This window comes from Clupea harengus, chromosome 12 (assembly GCF_900700415.2).
Source record: "Clupea harengus chromosome 12, Ch_v2.0.2, whole genome shotgun sequence".
NCBI classification, from domain to species: domain Eukaryota; kingdom Metazoa; phylum Chordata; class Actinopteri; order Clupeiformes; family Clupeidae; genus Clupea; species Clupea harengus.
The window spans coordinates 29,132,424-29,154,638 of NC_045163.1; the positions used below are offsets into that span (position 1 = coordinate 29,132,424).

A 22,215-nucleotide genomic window follows, 5' to 3' on the forward strand; every position below is an offset into this window, starting at 1 on the left:
GTGTGTGTGTGTGTGACGCTAAAGACGCTCAAGACTATACTGTCCCTGTGTGTGTGTGTGTGTGTGTGTGTGTGTCTGTGTGTGTGTGACGCTAAAGACGCTAAAGACTATACTGTCCCTAAGTATTCGGTGATGAGGAGAGAGTGATAAGCCTGGAATATGTTGATGACAAGGAGGAGGTCACCTCGCTATCTCCTCACGAGTTTTAGTTTTAGTTTTATAACATAAAATGTGTACACATTGAATAATACGAGTAATAAAGAGAATCCTTTGGGTTGTCCTGAGCAGGAGATGAGTGTGTGAGATGAGTGTGTGAGATGAGTGTGTGTGAGATGAGTGTTAGTGCTGGTCAGTGTGTGAGATGAGTGTGTGTGAGATGAGTGTGTGCGCCGGTCAGTGTGTGTGCTGGTCAGTGTGTGAGATGAGTGTGTGTGCTGGTCAGTGTGTGAGATGAGTGTGTGTGCTGGTCAGTGTGTGTGCTGGTCAGTGTGTGAGATGAGTGTGTGTGAGATGAGTGTGTGTGCTGGTCAGTGTGTGTGCTGGTCAGTGTGTGTGAGATGAGTGTGTGTGAGATGAGTGTGTGTGTGATGAGTGTGTGTGAGATGAGTGTGTGTGCTGGTCAGTGTGTGTGTGCTGGTCAGTGTGTGAGATGAGTGTGTGTGAGATGAGTGTGTGTGAGATGAGTGTGTGTGTGCTGGTCAGTGTGTGAGATGAGTGTGTGTGAGATGAGTGTGTGTGTGCTGGTCAGTGTGTGAGATGAGTGTGTGTGAGATGAGTGTGTGTGTGCTGGTAAGTGTGTGAGATGAGTGTGTGTGCTGGTCAGTGTGTGAGATGAGTGTGTGTGCTGGTCAGTGTGTGTGATGAGTGTGTGTGCTGGTCAGTGTGTGTGAGATGAGTGTGTGTGAGATGAGTGTGTGTGATGAGTGTGTGTGAGATGAGTGTGTGTGCTGGTCAGTGAGTGAGATGAGTGTGTGTGCTGGTCAGTGTGTGAGATGGGTGTGTGAGATGTGTGTGTGCTGGTCAGTGTGTGCGCTGGTCAGTGTGTGTGAGATGAGTGTGTGCGCTGGTCAGTGTGTGAGATGAGTGTGTGCGCTGGTCAGTGTGCTGGTCAGTGTGTGAGATGAGTGTGTGTGCTGGTCAGTGTGCTGGTCAGTGTGTGAGATGAGTGTGTGTGCTGGTCAGTGTGTGAGATGAGTGTGTGTGCTGGTCAGATTCCTGTGGCACAATGATGATGATGATGATGATGATGTTTATTTCATAACCGGCCCGTAGAGATGATGAAGATGATGGTGATGATGATGATGGTGATGATGATGATGATGATGATGATGTTTATTTCATGACCGGCCCGTAGAGATGATGAAGATGATGATGATGATGATGTTTATGTCATGACCGGCCCGTAGAGATGAAGATGATGATGTTTATGTCATGACCGGCCCGTAGGGATGATGATGATGATGATGAAGATGATGATGATGATGATGATGTTTATGTCATGACCGGCCCGTAGGGATGATGATGATGATGATGATGACGTGTGTGTGTGTGTGTGTGTGTGTGTGTGTGTGTGTGTGTGTGTGGCCCGTAGGGAACGTCCCGCTGCTGGGAGGATGGAACGCCATGAGCCCAGAGAGCCCTGAAATCCAGGCGGCGGCCAAGAAGGCGGTGGAGCAATTTAACACCGAGTCAAAGGCCAAGAAGTTCTTCAAACTGCTCGACGTCTCGTCAGCTGAGACCCAGGTAGCGAACATTTACATGGAGTCATTTACACACACACACACACACACCACACACACACACACACACACATACATCTCACACACACACGTCATATTCCCAAGCATGGAGTCATTTAGCAGTAGAGGCATGTTATGTTTTTATCAACATACCAGTACCAGTCAAAAGTGTTTTCTTTACTTTTATTATTTTCTACATTGTAGATTAATACTGAAGACATTTAAACTACGAAAGAACACATATGGAATGATGTACTAAACAAAAAAAGTGTTATTTACCATGTAGAAAATAATAAAAGTAAATAAAAAACTTCTCAAAAAATGAGAAGGTGTGTCCAAACTTTTGACTGGTACTGTATGTGCTCCCTGGGAATCAAACCGTTGATGTTTTATTTCTTATGTTCTGAGCTTTTTTCTCTTGTGGTTGAGCCACAGGAACATATTAGAGATCTTACCTGTGAGAAATGCATCTACTGTAATCTCCATAACATAACATGAAATATTAGAGATCTGTAGAATTATCGAACCCGTAAGGAATGGATCTACTGTAATCTTCATAGCATAATATGAAATATTAGAGATCTGTAGAATTTATCTAACCTGTGAGGAATGCGTCTACTGTAATCTCTATGGCATAATATGAAATATGTGAATGCTGGTGAGATAGCAGTGGACTTTTTTTTTTATACTTAATTTCTGAGTTGTTTAATGTGGTTTTTTTTTAAATTTATTTTGTCTGTTTTGTTGTGGTTTGTTTATGTATTGTTCTTCTGTACTATGTAGCCTCAATCAGGGCATTGCTGCAAAAGAGCCCTGTGCTCAGTCAATTCTCCCTGAATAAACAATGATGATGATGATGATGTACAGCTCTGGACACTCACTCTTCTGACTGTGGACTTACACAGGTGACCAATCTGATCAACTACAAGATACATGCCACCATTGGAAAGACCAAGTGTCGCAAGACTGAGAACGCCGACCTCGAGACCTGTGACATGGCTAAAAAGGTACTTCCACATTTTTAAAAACACATCATGCTCCAGATCATAGCCAATAGAAATTGATTGTTTTTTCTTTGTATTTTAAATTGACTTTATTTCCAGAGGTAAAAGCTTAGAAAACATTTGCGAGATGCTTGTTGGTCCATTTGATCTCACACTAATGTTTCTGGGATGTGTTGTGTGTGTTTGATCTCACACTAATGTGTGTGTGTGTGTGTGATGTGTGTGTGTGTGTTGTGTGTATTTGATCTCACACTAATGTGTCTGAGATGCTTGTTGGTCCATTTGATCTCACACTAATGTGTGTGTGTTGTGTGTGTATTTGATCTCACACTAATGTGTGTGTGATGTGTTGTGTGTGTTTGATCTCACACTAATGTGTGTGTGTGATGTGTTGTGTGTGTATTTGATCGCACACTAATGTGTGTGTGTGTGTGTGTGTGTGTGTGTGTGTATTTGATCACACACTATGTGTGTTGTGTGTGTGTGTGTGTGTGTGTGTGTATTTGATCGCACACTAATGTTGTGTGTGTTGTGTGATGTGTTGTGTGTTGTGTGTATTTGATCTCACACTAATGTGTGTGTGTGTGTGTGTGTGTGTGTGTGTGTGTGTCTGTCTCCACAGCGCCTGCAGTGTCACTTCCATGTCCAGTACAACCCCCGCAATGAGGAGCTCACAGTGGTGGCCACGTCATGCAAGAGATGAGGAGTGTCATCTCACACACACTCACACACACACTCACTCACACACTGTCATCACACACACTCATCTCACACACTGACCAGCACACACACTCATCTCACACACTGACCAGCACACACACTCATCTCACACACTCTCATCTCACACACACTCATCTCACACACACTCATCTCACACACACTCATGCAAGAGATGAGGAGTGTGTGTTGTGCTCACGGATGCAATACCTTATAGGGGCTTCATTCAGTCTAGAGAGGTTGCTATTGGAGGATTGCTTTTTGTAAAGTTTTAGCAGATTTTGAATGAGGATGAGCTTTTTTTTATACGTTTTTAAAAGTTTCAAACATTTTGGCAATCTTCTAAGGGTTTAAGATATTATTTATTGTTCATGTGAAGGTGTTTTTCTTTTCATGTGGTTTTGGGGGGGGTTGAAGTGTAGCGTGTTTTAGAAAAATGTTGTTTATTAAAAGCCTAAACCTTGGATCTGTGTTTGGAAGAAGTGAATAAACTAAAAGAGCGTGTCACTCCAGTCCAACAGCGCGCCAGTGTGTATTGTGTTCCATTGTTGTTCAAGGGTGTGTTTTAAGTCTCCGCAGGTCTGTGTGTTCTGTCAAAGAGCTTCACCAGGACATACAGTGGTGAGCTTTTGCTCAAGAAGACATGAAAATGCTCCGTTATGAATGAGACACAGTCAGCTTTTCAGAGACTTTTTAGTTTCCATGACGCTGGGAAACGGCCCAATAAAGTGGTGCACTGAGTTGAGTGTCATTACTCATTTTCAGACATGATGCCATTTTCCACTGCTGTGCACCGGCCCCACCCTTAGCAACCCTCACCAACCCTTAGCAACCCGATCTAAACAGTGCTGATTCATCCTCCCAGTCTGTGGACTGCTGGATCAGGACTTTTGGGATAAACTTTGTTTGAATAACATGTCTCTAAAAGTGGTTAAAACTATATATATTATACAGTACCAGTCAAAAGTTTGGACACACCTTCTCATTTTTTGAGAAGTTTTTTCTTTACTTTTATTAATTTCTACATGGTAAATAACACTTTCTTGTTTAGTACATAATTCCATATGTGTTCTTTCGTAGTTTAAATGTTTTCAGTATTAATCTACAATGTAGAAAATAGTAAAAGTAAAGAAAACACTTAAAAATGAAAGGTGTGTCCAAACTTTTGACTGGTACTGTATATATATATATTTATATATATTTCTGACATCCTCTGCTGAAGTACAGAAGTGGAAACTGTGTAACTGTGTCACAGTACGCTGGAACAAGATTTGACAGTTTCTCCACAAGAGTCCTGCTCAGCGGTAAAGCGTGTGTGTGCACACCCATAAAAAGCCTATAAACACATATTCCCACAATATTACTGGACCACAAACACAAGTTCCATCCAGTAGGGCGTTTAGAGGGGAGTTTTACTGAGCACACACAAACACACACGGCTGGAGGAAAACCAGCATGTCCTGCCAATCCTGCAGTGTTCGTCACAGGGCTACATGTGTGTGTGTGTGTCACAGGGCTACATGTGTGTGTCACAGGGCTACATGTGTGTGTGAGCAACTCTGGGCTACATGTGTGTGTGTGTCACAGGGCTACATGTGTGTGTGTGTGTGTGTGTGTCACAGGGGTACATGTGTGTGTGTGTCACAGGGCTACATGTGTGTGTGAGCAACTCTGGGCTACATGTGTGTGTGTCACAGGGCTACATGTGTGTGTGTCACAGGGCTACATGTGTGTGTGAGCAACTCTGGGCTACATGTGTGTGTGTGTCACAGGGCTACATGTGTGTGTGTCACAGGGCTACATGTGTGTGTGAGCAACTCTGGGCTACATGTGTGTGTGTGTCACAGGGCTACATGTGTGTGTGTGTCACAGGGGTACGTGTGTGTGTGTGTCACAGGGCTACATGTGTGTGTGTGTGTCACAGGGCTACATGTGTGTGTGTCACAGGGCTACATGTGTGTGTGTCACAGGGCTACATGTGTGTGTGAGCAACTCTGGGCTACATGTGTGTGTGTGTCACAGGGCTACATGTGTGTGTGTCACAGGGCTACATGTGTGTGTGTGTCACAGGGCTACATGTGTGTGTGTGTCACAGGGCTACATGTGTGTGTGTCACAGGGCTACATGTGTGTGTGAGTATTTGTCACGGGGCTACATGTGTGTGTGAGTAACTCTGGGCTACACGTGTGTGTGTGTGTCACAGGGCTACATGTGTGTGTGTGTCACAGGGGTACATGTGTGTGTGTGTCACAGGGGTACATGTGTGTGTGTGTCACAGGGCTACATGTGTGTGTGTGTGTGTGTGTCACAGGGCTACATGTGTGTGTGAGCCACTCTGGGCTGAAGTGTGTGTGTGTGTGTCACAGGGCTACATGTGTGTGTGTGTGTCACAGGGCTACATGTGTGTGTGAGTATTTGTCACAGGGCTACATGTGTGTGTGAGCAACTCTGGGCTGGAGGCAACGGTTCTGACCAGTTCACAGAGACACGAGGTCAGAGGCTCAGCCAGAAATGGGACTTGAGCAAAATGACCAAAATGTGTCAAATACTTCAGATCACCATGAAGCCTTCCAGTCACAATGATCAGTAGAGGGCGCTATTCAGCAAATCACTCAACATCTCTCAGTGTCTGTATGTGAGTGCATCAGTGGATGGCCATGAGCTCAGCTTTACAGTGAGAGAGACATATCTGTCCCAGTCTGTGTGTACCTGTCTCTGTCCCAGTCTGTGTGTACCTGTCTCTGTCCCTCCGTCTGGATGAGACACTCCACTGCACTGCACTGCTGTGACCATGGCCCTGCTCATCCTCATCCTCCTGTCACTGGTCTCCGCCTGACTGCTGGTCTCCGCCTAACTGCTGCCACTGCAGCCCATGGTGAAAGAGAGAAAGACTGGTGTTGAGTATTGTTTGTGTGTGTGTGTGTGTGTCTCTGTGTGTGTGTTTAGGTTTTGTCTGTCATCAGCATTAGTTCTGGAGGCAAATTCATGCTGGCAGTTTTTTTGATGTGTTTATTTACCTTTCATGTTGATGTTCAGGCAACGTCTTTCATTAACATGAATGCTGTATTTTTGTGTAGTTACATAAATATTCACCTTTGACCTCATACACTAAGGAGCAAACATGGACAAAACTGAGTGTCAGTGTCGCAAGTCTGAGAACGCTGACCTCGAGACCTGTGACATGGCTAAAAAGGTACTTCCACATTACTGTTCTTTCGTGTGACAGTAAGAATATCTCCACTGCAGACTTATTCAAACACATACTGTTCTTTTGTGTAACGGTAAGAATGTCTCGACTGCAGACTTATTCACAGAAATGGGAAGGCCTTGGTCTTTAGAGCCCCTGCCCAAAAATAAACAAATAAAACTCACAAATGATAAACACAGTCCTTTGTGTAGCCCTCTGAAGGAAAATGCATTTAAATGCTTCTCTAGGTCATTTCATGTCATTTTGAACAGATTGAAATGTTTTGCTTGTCTTCCACTTTGCTGTCTCGGGAGGCTGGAGCCCACTTGGCCCAGAGAGTAGAATAGATTAGAGTAGAGTAGGAGTGACATACTCAACTCTGCTGCTCATCCCCCAAATGCATGTTCCTTACAAATGTGGCATCATGTAAAAGGGAAATAAACAGGCTTTCCAACGGTATAGGATTTATTGCCAAGAAGCATTGTTACAACAAAGAAATAATCTACCAAACACAAATGTCCTTACTTTTTGTGCTATGTTTAGTTAGATGGTCCGCAAGTTTTTTTTTTATTGGCTAAGTGGTCCTTGGTCACTGATCTAAAAGTTGTCAGCAGTTGAGAAATGAAACCTCTGAGTGTGGGTAACAAGACATTTATTCACATAATCATATTCCAACTGTAAACCATATATACACCCATAAAAAGCTTATAAACATCAGTCTCACAACATTACTGGACCACAATCACAACTTATAAACATCAGTCTCACAACATTACTGGACCACAATCACAACTTATAAACATCAGTCTCACAACATTACTGGACCACAATCACAACTTATAAACATCAGTCTCACAAAATTACTGGACCACAATCACAACTTATAAACATCAGTCTCACAACATTACTGGACCGCAATCACAACTTATAAACATCAGTCTCACAACATTACTGGACCACAGTCACAACTTCCATCCAGTAGAGAGTTTAACTGTGCCACATCCACCCAAACAGGATGCTGACAGAACACCAGAACACCAGCCAGTCCTGCCGGTCCAGAACACCAGCCGGGCCAGCCAGTCCTGCCGGTCCAGCCGGTCCTGGTCACACAGTGTCACACTCTGTCTTGCCTGCCAGCCTCGAATTCAGCCATTGGTTTAAAAGGTGGTGCTGTTGTCGATACCTGAGGGGGCAAGAAGACGTCTTTAGCCCTTTCATAGATGACTTTCAGGCAATGCCTGCAGAAAGAGAATAAGGCCCAGAGTCTCCTGGGAGTGGTGCGTGTAGTAGTTTATGCTAACAGCTAACAGTGTCAGTAGCACTGGAGAAGCTAACAGAAGCTAACAGTGTCAGTAGCACTGGAGAAGCTTACAGTGTCAGTAGCACTGGAGAAGCTAACAGTGTCAGTAGCACTGGAGAAGCTAACAGAAGCTAACAGTGTCAGTAGCACTGGAGAAGCTAACAGTGTCAGTAGCACTGGAGAAGCTAACAGTGTCAGTAGCACTGGAGAAGCTAACAGAAGCTAACAGTGTCAGTAGCACTGGAGAAGCTAACAGTGTCAGTAGCACTGGAGAAGCTAACAGTGTCAGTAGCACTGGAGAAGCTAACAGTGTCAGTAGCACTGGAGAAGCTAACAGAAGCTAACAGTGTCAGTAGCACTGGAGAAGCTAACAGAAGCTAACAGTGTCAGTAGGACTGGAGAAGCTAACAGAAGCTAACAGTGTCAGTAGCACTGGAGAAGCTAACAGTGTCAGTAGAAGCTAACAGTGTCAGTAGCACTGGAGAAGCTAACAGTGTCAGTAGAAGCTAATAGTGTCAGTAGCACTGGAGAAGCTAACAGTGTCAGTAGAAGCTAACAGAAGCTAACAGTGTCAGTAGAAGCTAACAGTGGAGAAGCTAACAGAAGCTAACAGTGTCAGTAGAAGCTAACCGTGTCAGTAGAAGCTAACAGTATAACTGGAGAAGCTAACAGTGTCAGTAGGACTGGAGACGCTTACTTTGAGATGATCCTTCGGATCTGCTGATTCTCCTCCTCTTCTAAACCCCAGAGGACCCTCTCCAGGATGGGCAGCTCTAGGTTTAGATACTGCGCCACCTGAAAAAAAGCCAGGATATGTAGTGTGAGCCCAGTTACTATTTCATAGCCACTTTTTCTCTGAGAACTCAAAGTTCATTCAGAGCCACGTCAGTCAAGTGCGTCTAAATGTCTTGGCCAGCAGAAGACAGCCCATGTTGTCTTGTTGACACTTTGAGTTGTGCTCTGAAAACTTCATCTCATGCAGGGAGAGCCACACAAACAACTCCAACAAGAGACTAGACATCAGGTGACAAACACAACATACTGTGGAAGGTCAAATAACTGTCACATTGTATTCATTGGCAGACGCAGGTCAAAGGTCAAATTATTCAAAATGTGTGGAGGACTTGAGGGGCAGAGGGGCTCACGGTAAAGCTGGTGGCAGTCAGGCAGGAACAAGGCGGGACTAGTGCTGAGGACGATAGATGAATGAACATGTGGACAGGTTAAAGTGGCCACTGGGAGAGTTGTTTGATTCGAATGATTGGCATACTCTGGTTGGCATACTCTGGTTGGCATACTCTGGTAGGCATACTCTGGTTGGCATACTCTGGTAGGCATCGTCTGAGTCTTCAGATCATTGCCATGAAGTGACCCTGAGTGGCCTACCTCAACCAATACACAGCTTCATTTACACAGCTTCATTTGGACCAGTGGTCTGCCAATGACCAGCTGAGAGAGAGAGAGAGTGAGAGAGAGAGGACCAGTGGTCTGCCAATAACCAGCTGAGAGAGTGTGAGTGTGAGTGTGAGAGAGAGAGAGAGAGTGAGAGAGTGAGAGAGAGAGGACCAGAGGTCTGCCAATGACCAGATGAGAGAGAGAGGACCAGTGGTCTGCCAATAACCAGCTGAGAGAGAGAGAGAGAGAGGACGAGTGGTCTGCCAATAACCAGCTGAGAGAGAGAGAGAGAGATGACCAGTGGTCTGCCAATAACCAGCTGAGAGAGAGAGAGAGAGAGAGGGAGAGAGAGAGACCAGTGGTCAGCCAATAACCAGCTGAGAGAGAGAGAGAGAGAGAGATACCAGTGGTCTGCCAATAACCAGCTGAGAGTGTGAGAGAGAGAGGACCAGTGGTCAGCCAATAACCAGCTGAGAGTGAGAGAGAGATGACCAGTGGTCAGCCAATAACCAGCTGAGAGAGAGTGAGAGAGAGGGTCTGCCAATAACCAGCTGAGAGAGAGTGAGAGAGAGATGACCAGTGGTCAGCCAATAACCAGCTGAGAGAGAGTGAGAGAGAGGGTCTGCCAATAACCAGCTGAGAGAGAGAGGACCAGTGGTCTGCCAATAACCAGCTGAGCGTGTGTGTGTGAGAGAGAGGACCAGTGAGAGTGTGTGAGTGTGTGAGAGAGAGAGGACCAGTGAGAGAGTGTGAGTGTGAGAGAGAGAGGACCCGTGGCACTCACATCGTTGCTGACCTCCTGCTCGTCCGTGTCCATGAGGAAGACCCTCATGATGCTCTCTGAGGGACCCTGGAGAATCCGCTCCAGCAGCGGCAGCTCCGAGGAGCCCAGCTTTCTCCTCTCTGTGGAATAGAATACGTTGAGTCACTCTCAGGGGTTCGGCAGGGGTCAAGACACACACAGTATAGCCCGGTTCACACTAGCAATGTCGGGCCGTTTTTATATATACCTATGTTTTGAAGAAATCATATTCTATTTTTCCAAATACGAAGGGTTCGGTGAATGCACTGATGAAGCTTGACATAAGCACTGTCTATTTTGTCTCCCTTTAGTCTAACGTGATGTGTAGAGATGAAGTCACGGCAATGTCTAACGTGACGTGATAGAAATGTGTAGAAATGACGTCACGGCCATGATAGGACACCTACCCCCACTCTGGTGAATGCAGTAGAGGGCAAATTCATTTTGGTCGTTCTCTATCTGAGGAGAGCGGGGTATAAAACACACACACTGTCACGTTCTCTATCTGAGGAGAGCGGGTTATAAAACACACACACTGTCACGTTCTCTATCTGAGGAGAGCGGGTATAAAACACACAAACTGTCACAATAACCAGGTCGTTCTCTATCTGAGGAGAGCGGGTATAAAACACACAAACTGTCACAAAGCAAGCAAGCATACAAGTGTGTTTCCTTCTCTCATTTTGGTCGTTCTCTATCTGAGGAGAGCGGGTATAAAAACACACAAACAGTCACAAAGCAAGCAAGCATTACAGTGTGCTTCCTTCTATCAGAGGTTATAGAAATGGCTACTAAATGCCTCGTGTATGTGTCATGGCAACTGAAACACCCTGGAGACGAGTCCGAGGCAGTAATGTGCAGCAGGAGCATGAAGAGATGAACCTTGAACTTGTGCAGGAGCTGACCGATGACCTCCTCCGTGCTCATGCCGCTGTGGGTGCGCACTCTCGAGGTGGCGCCGTACGACGGCGTGAAGATGGACGTCTACTCAGCCATCATGGGTTCACAAACAAGGAACACAAATGAAAAAATGAAAATCTAACATTCGCTCTTCCTCCACAATGAACTACCCACATCCAATCAGATAGCCCTCTCACCTCCCCTTTATCCAATCAGATAGCCCTCCCCCTACCCTTTATCCAATCAGATAGCCCTCTCCTACCCTTTATCCAATCAGATGGCCCTGTCCCCTCCCCTTTATCCAATCATATAGCCCTCCCACTACCCTTTATCCAATCAGATAGCCCTCCCCCTCCCCTACCCTTTATCCAATCAGATAGCCCTCCCCTACCCTTTATCCAATCAGATAGCCCTCCCCCTCCCCTACCCTTTATCCAATCAGAGCCCTCTCCCCTCCCCTACATCCCATGTGACCTTATAGTTGTAGAAGTGTCCGTTGATGGAGAAACGGTGTTGCCGGGCGCGTTGTCTCTCGGCAACCGTCTTGCTCTTGACCCTCTTCTTCACGAGCGAGGCGTCGCTGAGGGTGCGGAAGAGGACGGAGCTCTCCTCCGTGATGGGCTTTGGGCGGGGTGACTGCAGGGTCTTGCTCTCATAACCGCTGAGCACTGAGAAGGGGGAAAGGGTGGTTAACTGTCAGGGGTGGTGAACATCTCCAGGGACTCATGCAAAGAAAGGGCTTCTGGCTCTCATGGTAGTAAAGGCGGCCACAGTCAGTGTCAAGGGGAGGTGATTAGAAGTAGGCGGTCACAGTCAGTGTCAAGGGGAGGTGATTAGAAGTAGGCCCTGCCCTGGCTGATGCTGGCAGTGTGGGAGGCTACTGATGGAACTGGAAATATTGCTATTCTGTTGTTGTAAGACATTAACTATAGCCTTATTTTGTATCTGCAACTCATTTTGGATGTGTACTCTGTCTGTCTCACTGAGACCTGAACAAGTGGCTTGTGAACCCTTCCCCCCCCAGATAGGCTCCTTCCTGCTAAGACCCTTTGTACCCTGGTATCACCCCCCTCCCCCCATAGGTGAACCCCTCACCCCACTGTCTCCCCCTTCCTCTCACCTAAAGGGTGTGGTCATCCCCTCCCCTATTGTATTCTACCTGACTGAATTGTATAAATGCCTACATATTCTGCTATCAGGTAGGCCTTGCTCTGAGCACCAAGCTGAGGGGGTCTCCACGCCGAAAATAAACTACAGAAACCTGACTTCAACTCTCCGGTCCCTTCTTCAACTTAAGCGTGCTCATTGAGATTCTGTCACTACTCAAGGGGGAGTGCCCGTTTATGAAGCCTCCTGTTACACCACTAGCACGCCTGAAGGGGAACATGCAAATGCAAACACAAACACACACACAAACACACAAACACAAACACAAACACACACACACACACACACACACACACACAAACACGAACAAACACAAACACAAACACAGACACAAACACAAACACAAACACAAACACAAACACAAACACAGACACAAACACAAACACACACACACACACACAAACACACACACAAACACGAACAAACACAAACACAAACACAAACACAAACACAGACACAGACACAGACACAGACACAGACACAGACACAGACACAAACACAAACACGACCACGACCACAGACATAGACACAGACACAAACACAAACACAAACACAAACACGACCACGACCACAGCCTCCCCCTTAAGAGCAGGAAACCAGCATGTTTCCTGATTTCACTTCACACAAAAAACATATAGAGTTTTTTAGACATTTATGTTTAAATTAAGAAGAGAAACCCTGATAGACAAAACCTCTGTGCTTTTTAATTAAATCTAAGTGTTGTTGTTGTAAAGAAACGTAATTAAATCTAAGTGTTGTTGCCCATCTTGAATTCGTTGCCTCTCTAAACGTGGCCGACTGTTTGTTGTTCCAGCCATCTCTTTTCTATTTCTGTGTTACAGTGGAGCTGTGTTAAGAGCAGGTCTGTGTTAAGAGCAGGTCTGTGTGTAGCTGTATTAAGAGCAGGTCTGCGTTAAGAGCAGTTCTTCATTAAGAGCAGGTCTGTATTAAGAGCAGTTCTGTGTTAAGAGCAGTTCTGTGTTAAGAGCAGTTCTGTATTAAGAGCAGTTCTGTGTTAAGAGCAGTTCTGTGTTAAGAGCAGTTCTGTGTTAAGAGCAGTTCTGTATTAAGAGCAGTTCTGTGTTAAGAGCAGTTGTGTGTTAAGAGCAGTTGTGTGTTAAGAGCAGTTGTGTGTTAAGAGCAGTTCTGAGATCAGTTCTCTCTGCTGCAGGGGCTTGGGAGTGGGGGCCTCTGGTTTAGGTGGCAGCCTTAATGATGCCCTTGATGATGAATGTTGACCTCTGTTGACCTCTTTAGTAGTGCAGTGACACCAACTTCATCATTTCAAATGTTCTTTTGTCATCACATCCACAAGAGTCTTGGGACCACTTTTAGGCTACAGGAATTTAGGCTAACAATGAAAACTTAAATGCATATAAATCCGCTTCGACGACAGTCGTTTTAAACTAAATAATTTGCACAGTGAAGTAGCCAATTTGATTTAAACTAATGGTAGATTTTTGTGATGTAAAGAAATGAAACCAGGATTAAATAATAACATAAACTTAATATTTACCCCACAGTTAATGTGAAATTGCAATCATTAATAAGTGCAAAATAAACTTTTTAGGAAAAAAAACAATAACTTGTGTTTTGCAGTCAGTAAAGTCATTGGTAACAGACAAAAGTTCAAAGTTAAAAAAAAAGGAGAAGTTCAAACCTCTCGGGAGGACGGGAGAGTCCTCTAGCGTGTTTGGCGTGGAGCGCCTGCTCTCCTCCAGCTCATCGATGCGGAGGAGATTGTCATATTCCCCCCAGCGCGTCATACCCCTGGGAAGAACATGAAACAGCATGTTGGTGTGTTAGCAACGTCAGCCTGAATGGAAAAAAGCTTGATAGTGTGTCTTGTAAATGTCTGGATTTATGTTTTTTTTTTATTTTTTACTTGTTTTTCAGGGCTGAGTCTGAGTTAGATGCTATTGTCAAAAGATCACAAATACATTGTATTAAAAATAAAGGAATACATGAAATAAGGGCTCTGTATAATGTGAATCTGCTAGCCCTAGCCATAGCCCTAAGCCCTAACAGAAACACAGGGCCTTTGGGGCAGAAACACAGGTGGCCTTTTGGGCAGAAACACAGGTGGCGTTTGGGTCAGAAACACAGGGCATTTGGGGCAGCATTAGTGACACAGGGCCTTTGGCGCAGAAACACAGGGCCAGAAACACAGGGCCTTTGGGGCAGAAACACAGATCCTTTGGCGCAGAAACACAGGGCGTTTGGGGCAGAAACACAGGGCGTTTGGGGCAGAAACACAGGGCGTTTGGGGCAGAAACACAGGCCCTTTGGGGCAGAAACACAGGCCCTTTGGGGCAGAAACACAGGCCCTTTGGGGCAGAAACACACAGGGCCTTTGGGGCAGAAACACAGGTGGCCTTTGGGGCAGAAACACACAGGGCCTTAGGGGCAGAAAAACAGGGGGCCTTTGAAGCTGAAACACAGGTGGCCTTTGGGGGAGAAACACAGGGCGTTTGGGGCAGCATTAGTGACACAGGTGGTTGCTATATGTGGCATCATACGGCGTCTATAAGGGCCGACAGTGGTACAGGAGGTAGAGAAGTCGTTTAGTAATCAGAAGGTTGTTCGTTCAATTCCCTGTCGAAGCGTCCTTGAGCAAGACACTGAACCCCTAATTGCTCCTGATGTGCAGTGTGCTGTCAGTGTAAATGTAAAAATGTGTATACATGCTTTGGATAAAAGCGCCTGCTAAATGACTAAATGTAAATGTAAAAGTAAATGGTGTGGTGTGTGTGTGTGTGTAAATGTGGCATCATGTTCTAACCTGCGTCCCCCTAGGGGACTGATGGGGTCTGGAGACTCCAGGGGTGACTGTGGTTTTTCACACGGCGGCAGAATGGGCTTCTCGTCCTGGATCATCAGCCGGATGGGTCTCTTCACACCCCAGGAGATCACCAGAAAGCCTTCCACTGTCACCTCTCCAGCATTCTGCAGAACCAACAGTAGAGGGCAGCATCTAGCTAGCTATCTAGTTGAACATTCCACCCCCCCGAATACCAACAATTCAGAATCATCTGACTGTCTGTAGATGTCTGTGTAGATTACCACCTATAACTTATTGTTTGTTTTTGTATTTATTTATGTTAATTGTGCTTGTACATTTTATGTAAACATGCTTTGGCAACGTTGTATTGTATGCAGTCATGCCAATAAAGCCTTTTTGAATTGAATTGAATTGAATCCTTGGGAGTAGCGGTGTAGTTAGTAGCAAGACACTGATTCTGGAATGAAAGCTCCTACCTCAGTCGAGTGGAGATGCAGATGAGGTTCATCTCTTAAGAAGCAGTTGTACGTGTCCAGCAATGACAGAAATTCAGCCCTAAAGGGGGGGCAAATGAGTTTGAGAGTTTGGAAAGAGGCATAAATAACAAACTCTGACCAATTCTTCATCATCGTTATTAGCTTTACTATAGTTTGTTTCAAACCCCAGGATTTTTCTTTTTGAAAATCCAAACATTATTCCATAATAATGACATAGTTAGTTATATTTACAGACTGTCCTAAGGCGACCAGCTGTGCTTCATTGCTTTGCAGGCTATAATAATGCCAGATACATTTACATTTAGCAGACGCTTTTATCCAAAGCGACTTACAAGGATGTATACACATTTTACATTTTTTACACTGATGGCACACTGCACAGGACGCTTCGACAGGGAATCGAACTAGCAACCTTCTGATCACTAAACGACTTCTCTACCTCCTGTACCACTGTCGGCCCTTCATTCTCATGAACTACAACAGGAACAGAGGGACAATAGTCATTCTGTTCAACCCAAAGCCCAGAGCGGGACCCTGGCAGACGGCGCTGGACACTGATGTGATTGGCGTGGGGGGCGTGGGGGGCGTGGGGGGGGGGGGGGGGGGGGAGTGGGGGAGCATACCTGGAGAAAGCCCTCCCATCCCCGATGTGAATGACAGATGGAGGTCTGCTGCCCGTCTGCATCTTCACCAGCAGGCAGATCTGAGGGACAATGGCGGCAAGCGTTTACTGGTACCCACTTTCCCACGCAAATACACAGTGACGTGACACACACATGCACACACACACACAGAGCGATACACACACAGGCACACACACACACACACATGCACACACACACATGCACACACACACACTCAGCGATACACACACAGGCACACACACATGCACACATGCACACACACACACAGAGCGATACACACACAGGCACACACACACACACACATGCACACACACACACACAGCGATACACACACATGCACACACACACACACACATGCACACACACACACAGGCACACACACACACACACAGGCACACACACACACACAGAGCGATACACACACAGGCACACACACACACAGCCTCTCATACAGAGAAAGAGAGAGAGAGAGAGAGCGATCGAGTGTCCATGTTTGTCTGGGTGGATGTGTTTAAGTGTGTATTATAATGTCAAGTTTAATTGTATTTTTTTTTTTTTTTTTTTTAATCCTATTTCAAAGCTGCGTGAAACCGAGTCATGCGTGTCTCTTTCGTCTCCCGGCGGTTCAGTGTCTAAACTTGCATGCTGTCAGGCTTAGGAATGTCTCTCCGCACAGGACAGAATGAGGAAGTCAGAGGAAGGCCATCCTGCCCTGCCCAGCTGTTTCGCTGGCTTTGCCCCTCTGAATGAGTTCTCATGTAGACTACCACTGAACATTTAGTGTGTTTGAGTTCGTCTCTTTGGAAAAGCCTTAGAGGTATGTGGAAGGCATGGTGTGTGTGTGTGTGCATGTGTGTGTGTATGTGTTCCTGTGTGTGTGTGTGTGTGTGTGTGTGTGTGTGTCCTGTCATGTTTGAACATGCTCTGTGCCCTGTGCCCTCACAAATCACAGATACACTTGAAAGAGCACTCCACTGCAGCGCACCGATCGCTAGCTGAGCCTCTTGTGTCAACATATCTGTGTCAATAACCTCGTTGCACAACGGAGGAGTCCGAACTCCTGACAGCCACAGAGAGACTGAGAGAGCAAACCCTGTGATGTCTCTGGATCCACTATTACTCCGCTCCGCTCCGCTCCCAACACAATGTGTGTGTGTGTGTGTGTGTGTGTGTGTGTGTGGCCCGAGGGGACAGCTGTGCTTCAGTATGTTGTAATGTATATTTTGTGTTAGCACATTGAGTGCCACTTTACTTCACCAAGTCAAATTCCTTGTTTGTGCAAACTTACTTGGCCAATAAAACCTGATTCTGATTCTGATTCTGTGTGCTAACACTCCCTAGCCTGCAGGAAGAGGTCTGTGTGCTAACACTCTCTAGTCTGCAGGAAGAGGTCTGTGTGCTAATACTCTCTAGTCAGCAGAAAGAGGTGTGTGTGCTAACACTCCCTAGGCTGCAGAAAGAGGTGTGTGTGCTAACACTCCCTAGGCTGCAGGAAGAGGAACGTGACAAATGATTACAGACCCTTGAATTCCAAGGCTGGGAAGGCTTCACAGACGACTTTGAAGTCATTTTTTTTTTAATGTCTCATTCACACGTAGCCACCAAAAGGCACCGTTGTGAACCTACACATACCATTCATCTCCTGTTACAGAACAGGAGGAGACACACACAAGCTGGAAATCTGGGTCCTGCCCTGCCCGTGTCTGTGAGTGTGAGCTGTGCGCTACATGATAGCACCTGTTCAAACCAAACAGCGAAAGCAAAACTACGTTTCCACTTCTACTTACCCGTCCGTGTTCAATATGAAACTCTTCGTCAGCATTCAATCACATTCGATCACATTCGATCACATTCCTCCAAAGACAGTGGTGTCAGATGATCGAGGGCTTCCGGCGTCTTCTGAATGCTCTGAATCTGAAGGTGAATCCAAACGACGGGTCGATGTGCGTTCCTGCGGAGGTGGCCGTGAGAGGGGCGGCGGGTCGATGTGCGTTACTGCGTTAGGTGGCGTTGAGAGGGGGAGGACGACTGTAGTGTGATATGACTCACCTTTAGTCAGAGTGAGCAGAGACCGCTGGGCTTGCCTCAACACACCCACAGGTACAAACACACCCACAGGTACAAACCCCACACCTGGAAAACACACCCACAGGTACAAACCTCACACCTGGCAAACACACCCACAGGCACAAACACACCCACAGGTACAAACACACCCACAGGTACAAACCCCACACCTGGAAAACACACCCACAGGTACAAACCTCACACCTGGCTGATAGGGGACACTGCTTTTACCATTTCTATTTCAATCACACACATTTCTATTCCAATCAGACACATTTATATTCAAATCAGACACATTTCGGACAGCTTTTTGTCTGTATTGCCAAATATATGCATATGCATTTTAGATGTTTATTTTACAATATGAAAATTCTGTACACCAAGAGAAAAGTCAGTGAGCACTCGAGCTGGAGCCGAGCCGCACGTCAGCCGGCAAAGAGCCGCATGCAGCTCGCGAGCCGCAGGTTCGCCACCCCTGCTCTAGAGAAAATAGTCCCCAAATGTGTGGCTGTTGCTATGCAACAGACAAACAACATTTGGAACATCACGTTTGATAGATACTCTCCTGAGCAAGCTAAAGTGGTAATAGCTAGCGAGCTGTTTACGGTCACAACCCACAGAAAGTAAAAAATGCCCGGGATATGTTGTGCTGATGGATGCGACAACAGTCGCCAGAGAAAACCTAGATATACAATTGATACAATCGTGAATAATTGCTGTGTCTTATTAGAGCTAAACTCTCCTAAGCAAGCTAGAGTGCTAATAACTAGCGAGCTGTTTAGCCCTTTGGGATTTGGCTACAACTCGTTAGCCCATATTGCTTGCTTGCTCAGGAACGGTTAGCTTTGATAAGATCCAGGATACATGTCCTGTGATCTCATACATATTGTTTTTGTCTCCAAATGCCATATCTTGGTGTCGTTCACCCATCCTGAAACTGCATATTGAAAGGCATCTCTACTCTTGAAATCTCCGGTTTATGGGGATGGATTATGTACAAGATAAATGTAAATGTCGGAAAAGAAAGTTGGGAAAAACACAGAGGACTTGCTAATCGCTAACGGCTAGTAGCATGCTAACCTTTGATAGGTGGCTCATACACCTCTCAAATCCTCTTAGACGTATTTTTCGGTTACAATAATGGGGTTTTTATATTGTACAGTCTCTATTTCTCGGTAACTTTCTAAAAATCTAAGCAAAAAAAAGTAAAACTAAAAACTTTTAGGTACAAATACGATGGTCTACAGAGATTTGGTCCGCCATTTTTTTTCTAACTAAGGTAGTATATTTTGAGTGTGCACTCATATGGAACGCTGAGGTAAATGTAAACAGCTGTACAGTACATTATGGCTCAATACTGTACACCCGTGACCTCCTTTCAACCAATCAGAATGCTTGATTTCATCTACCCGTATTATAATGATTATGAACACACTGATCATTAACACGCTCTTATACTTACACTATAACAATGATGTCATATTATGGGAAGTCTTATATTGGCAAAACAATTAACAAACAATTCATTCAATGAAGTTTGTATGTTATATATGCAAGGCCCATAACATTATTATTATTATTATTATTGTTATTATTAATCGTTATTAGTATCCATGAAAGTTGCTCATGTGTAACATAACTCTTTAAAGTATTCTAAATAACTTGGTGACGGATAACTCTGAACCAGATTCCAAATGTCTGTTAATTTGTAAAAGCCTACAGCAGTCACTGCCCTGGATTCATTCCAGACCTCAAACCCCATCTTGTCACACACACACACACACACACACACACACACAGACATACACACACACACACACACACACACACACTCGCACACACGCACACGCACACGCACACACACACACACACACACACACACACTCTTCCTCTCTCATGGCGCCTCAGGAGGGGTCTTTCATGTGAGCACATCTTCCTCCTCCTCTGCTCTGCACTGCACAGCTCTTTTGATATGGATGTTATGCAGTAATGGATCCCGTCTCTTCTACTGTGTTGAACAGCTGCGTGGCAGATTGACGTCTTTATCGCGTGCTGCTGGGATGTTTCCTGTGAGGCTCCTCTGTACGCCTATCGTGGTTACCATGGTGACTGTGTGTGAGACTTATATGAGCCATAAGACCTCCTGCCCCCCCCCCCACACACACACACTTTTCTGTTATCACTACAGACTGCTTCAAAGCAGCATGTAGACTTTGACCTTCTAGTCTTTGCTCTTGACACCTGCATGGATTTGACCCCAAAGCTTTTCACATTTCTAGACTCGTCGTGACGAGCCTCAGTCCGCCGGGCGGCCAGTCGCTCGTGTCACTGTGTGGCGTGTTTCCAGTCAAGCCAAGATTCGTTTTCTCATATATAATCAAAGTGGCTTGAAATAGCTGGATGTGTTAATGAAGACAGGGAAACAAAAGACTGACATTTGAGGAGCTTGTTCCTCTGTGTAGTTTCGTCTCATGGACAGCAGAGGGCAGCATAGTTGCACCAGTAATAAGATCCATGTCAGTAGAATGGAGATAGGGGAAGAAGCCTCTGCGTACGGAGGAAGTGGTAAGGGTGCCAATGTAAACAAACAAACAACAACAACAAACTAATGTCATATGTTCTTCATTTATATGTGCGGTCATGACCTCTCGATGGGAACATGAGAAATAGATAAAACTATTAAAAAAACAGTGTACCACTAGAACAAAGCACCAGACTACTAATGTTAACATACTGTAGTTTACTAATGTTTCATTTAGTTCTGTGAACATAGTAAAACTATAAAAGTTTCTTCCCCCTAGCTGTCTCACTACTGAACAGCTAACCCACTGCAGCATATATATTTATATATTTATCCCTGCACTTCTTGCACTCTCCACTTCTTCTTTGCACTATTGTTTCACAGCTACTGTATATAGCCATTCCGCCTTGTATATATTTCTTAAACTTCTTAGACCATTGCACTGTTTGTTTTGTATTGTGTTGTAATGTATATTTTGTGTAAGCACATTGAGAGCCACTTTACTTCACCAAGTCAAATTCCTTGTTTGTGCAAACTTGCTTGGCCAAGAAAACCTGATTCTGAATCTGAAAAGCAGTGTGCCACTAGTACAAAGCACCAGACTACTAATGTTTCATTTAGTTCTGTCAAATATAATAAATAAAAATATAAATATAATAAAAATAACAGAACACATGTCCATGCCTGACCAAAGATGGACAGTTCACTTCACTTGGTCCCCGGGCGCTACAAGCCGCCCACTGCTCCTGGGGGGTCCTTGAGGAAGGAAGGTCCAGGATGGGAAAAAGCAGAAAATAAATTCACTGCGACCTCAGGCTTACCTGCGTGTGTGTGTGTGTGTGTGTGTCCTGTGTCGCCTCCATATATGCACGTGTGTGTTCCAGTGTGTCGTGTGTGCCATTAAAAACCTTAATTAAAGGTCTTAATTATTAATTATTATTATTATAATTATTAACATAGTTTTCTAAAGTGTATGTTTTGTTCTGTTAACATAGTTTTCTAAAGTGTATGGTAGAACATGGTATGGTAGACATCCTCGTGCACAATGAAACTCAGTTTATACATTGCAATTCACCGAGCCACTGTGCCAAGATATTAGGTGACAAGGTTCTAAATGGCAAGGCATCCGCGAGTCCCACAACGGAAAACATCCTGCACCCAGCTGTCCACACTGACGGAACTCATTATTAATTTAATTAATGAGTCATTCATTTATTAACATCTCCTAAAGGTCTGATTCATTCATTCATTCACATCTCCTAAAGGTCTGGTCCGGTTTGAACGTGACCCTGTCTGACTTTGACCTTTGACCTGATCTGCCAAACCAACATCCCACTGCCTCTCCCTGGGCCCCTGTGCTGGAGCAGGGCTGTCCACCGTGCGGGTACAGAGCGGGTACAGTGGGTACAGCATAATTCAGTGGGTACAGCGGGCACAGAATGATTCAGTGGGCAAAGCGGGCACAGCTTAAGCTGATATGTTAACAAGCTGGT

The 22,215-nt window shown here is 45.2% G+C and overlaps 2 protein-coding genes across 5 annotated transcripts in view; one reads left to right on the plus strand and one right to left on the minus strand.

Annotated features, from left to right (window-relative positions):
* Positions 1-3,524, plus strand: part of si:busm1-57f23.1 (uncharacterized protein LOC368621 homolog) — a 9,160-nt gene extending 5,636 nt beyond the window's left edge. For all 4 annotated transcript variants that reach the window (XM_031577262.2, XM_012839974.3, XM_031577264.1 and 1 more), the window contains 3 exons: positions 1,592-1,743; positions 2,645-2,746; positions 3,366-3,524. In XM_031577262.2, the coding sequence (XP_031433122.1) occupies positions 1,592-1,743; positions 2,645-2,746; positions 3,366-3,446 (335 nt within the window). In that variant the 3' untranslated portion in view covers positions 3,447-3,524. The remainder of the gene's footprint in view (positions 1-1,591; positions 1,744-2,644; positions 2,747-3,365) is intronic.
* Positions 3,525-7,287: 3,763 nt separating this feature from the next.
* rassf6 (Ras association domain family member 6) lies at positions 7,288-18,213 on the minus strand. Its single transcript, XM_031577713.2, has 11 exons — positions 17,922-18,213; positions 16,114-16,193; positions 15,470-15,548; positions 14,994-15,157; positions 13,872-13,981; positions 11,519-11,712; positions 11,027-11,128; positions 10,552-10,603; positions 10,127-10,245; positions 8,645-8,742; positions 7,288-7,830 (listed from the first exon to the last, which is right to left on the minus strand). Exons 2-11 carry the CDS (start codon positions 16,173-16,175, stop codon positions 7,752-7,754), a joined length of 1,059 nt encoding a protein of 352 aa, XP_031433573.1. The 5' UTR covers positions 16,176-16,193; positions 17,922-18,213; the 3' UTR covers positions 7,288-7,751.
* Positions 18,214-22,215: the final 4,002 nt, after the last annotated feature.

What these genes read in the sequence shown, in the direction of transcription:
- rassf6 (XM_031577713.2), bottom strand. Translation starts at nt 16,175, where the DNA reads ATGCAGACGGGCAGCAGACCTCCATCTGTCATTCACATCGGGGATGGG. An exon ending in CTGCATTCACCAGAGTGGGG is followed by an intron (nt 10,246 to 10,551) that starts GTAGGTGTCCTA and finishes TCTATTCCACAG; the next exon opens with AGAGGAGAAAGCTGGGCTCC. An exon ending in ATCCGAAGGATCATCTCAAA is followed by an intron (nt 7,831 to 8,644) that starts GTAAGCGTCTCC and finishes TTGCCCCCTCAG; the next exon opens with GTATCGACAACAGCACCACC.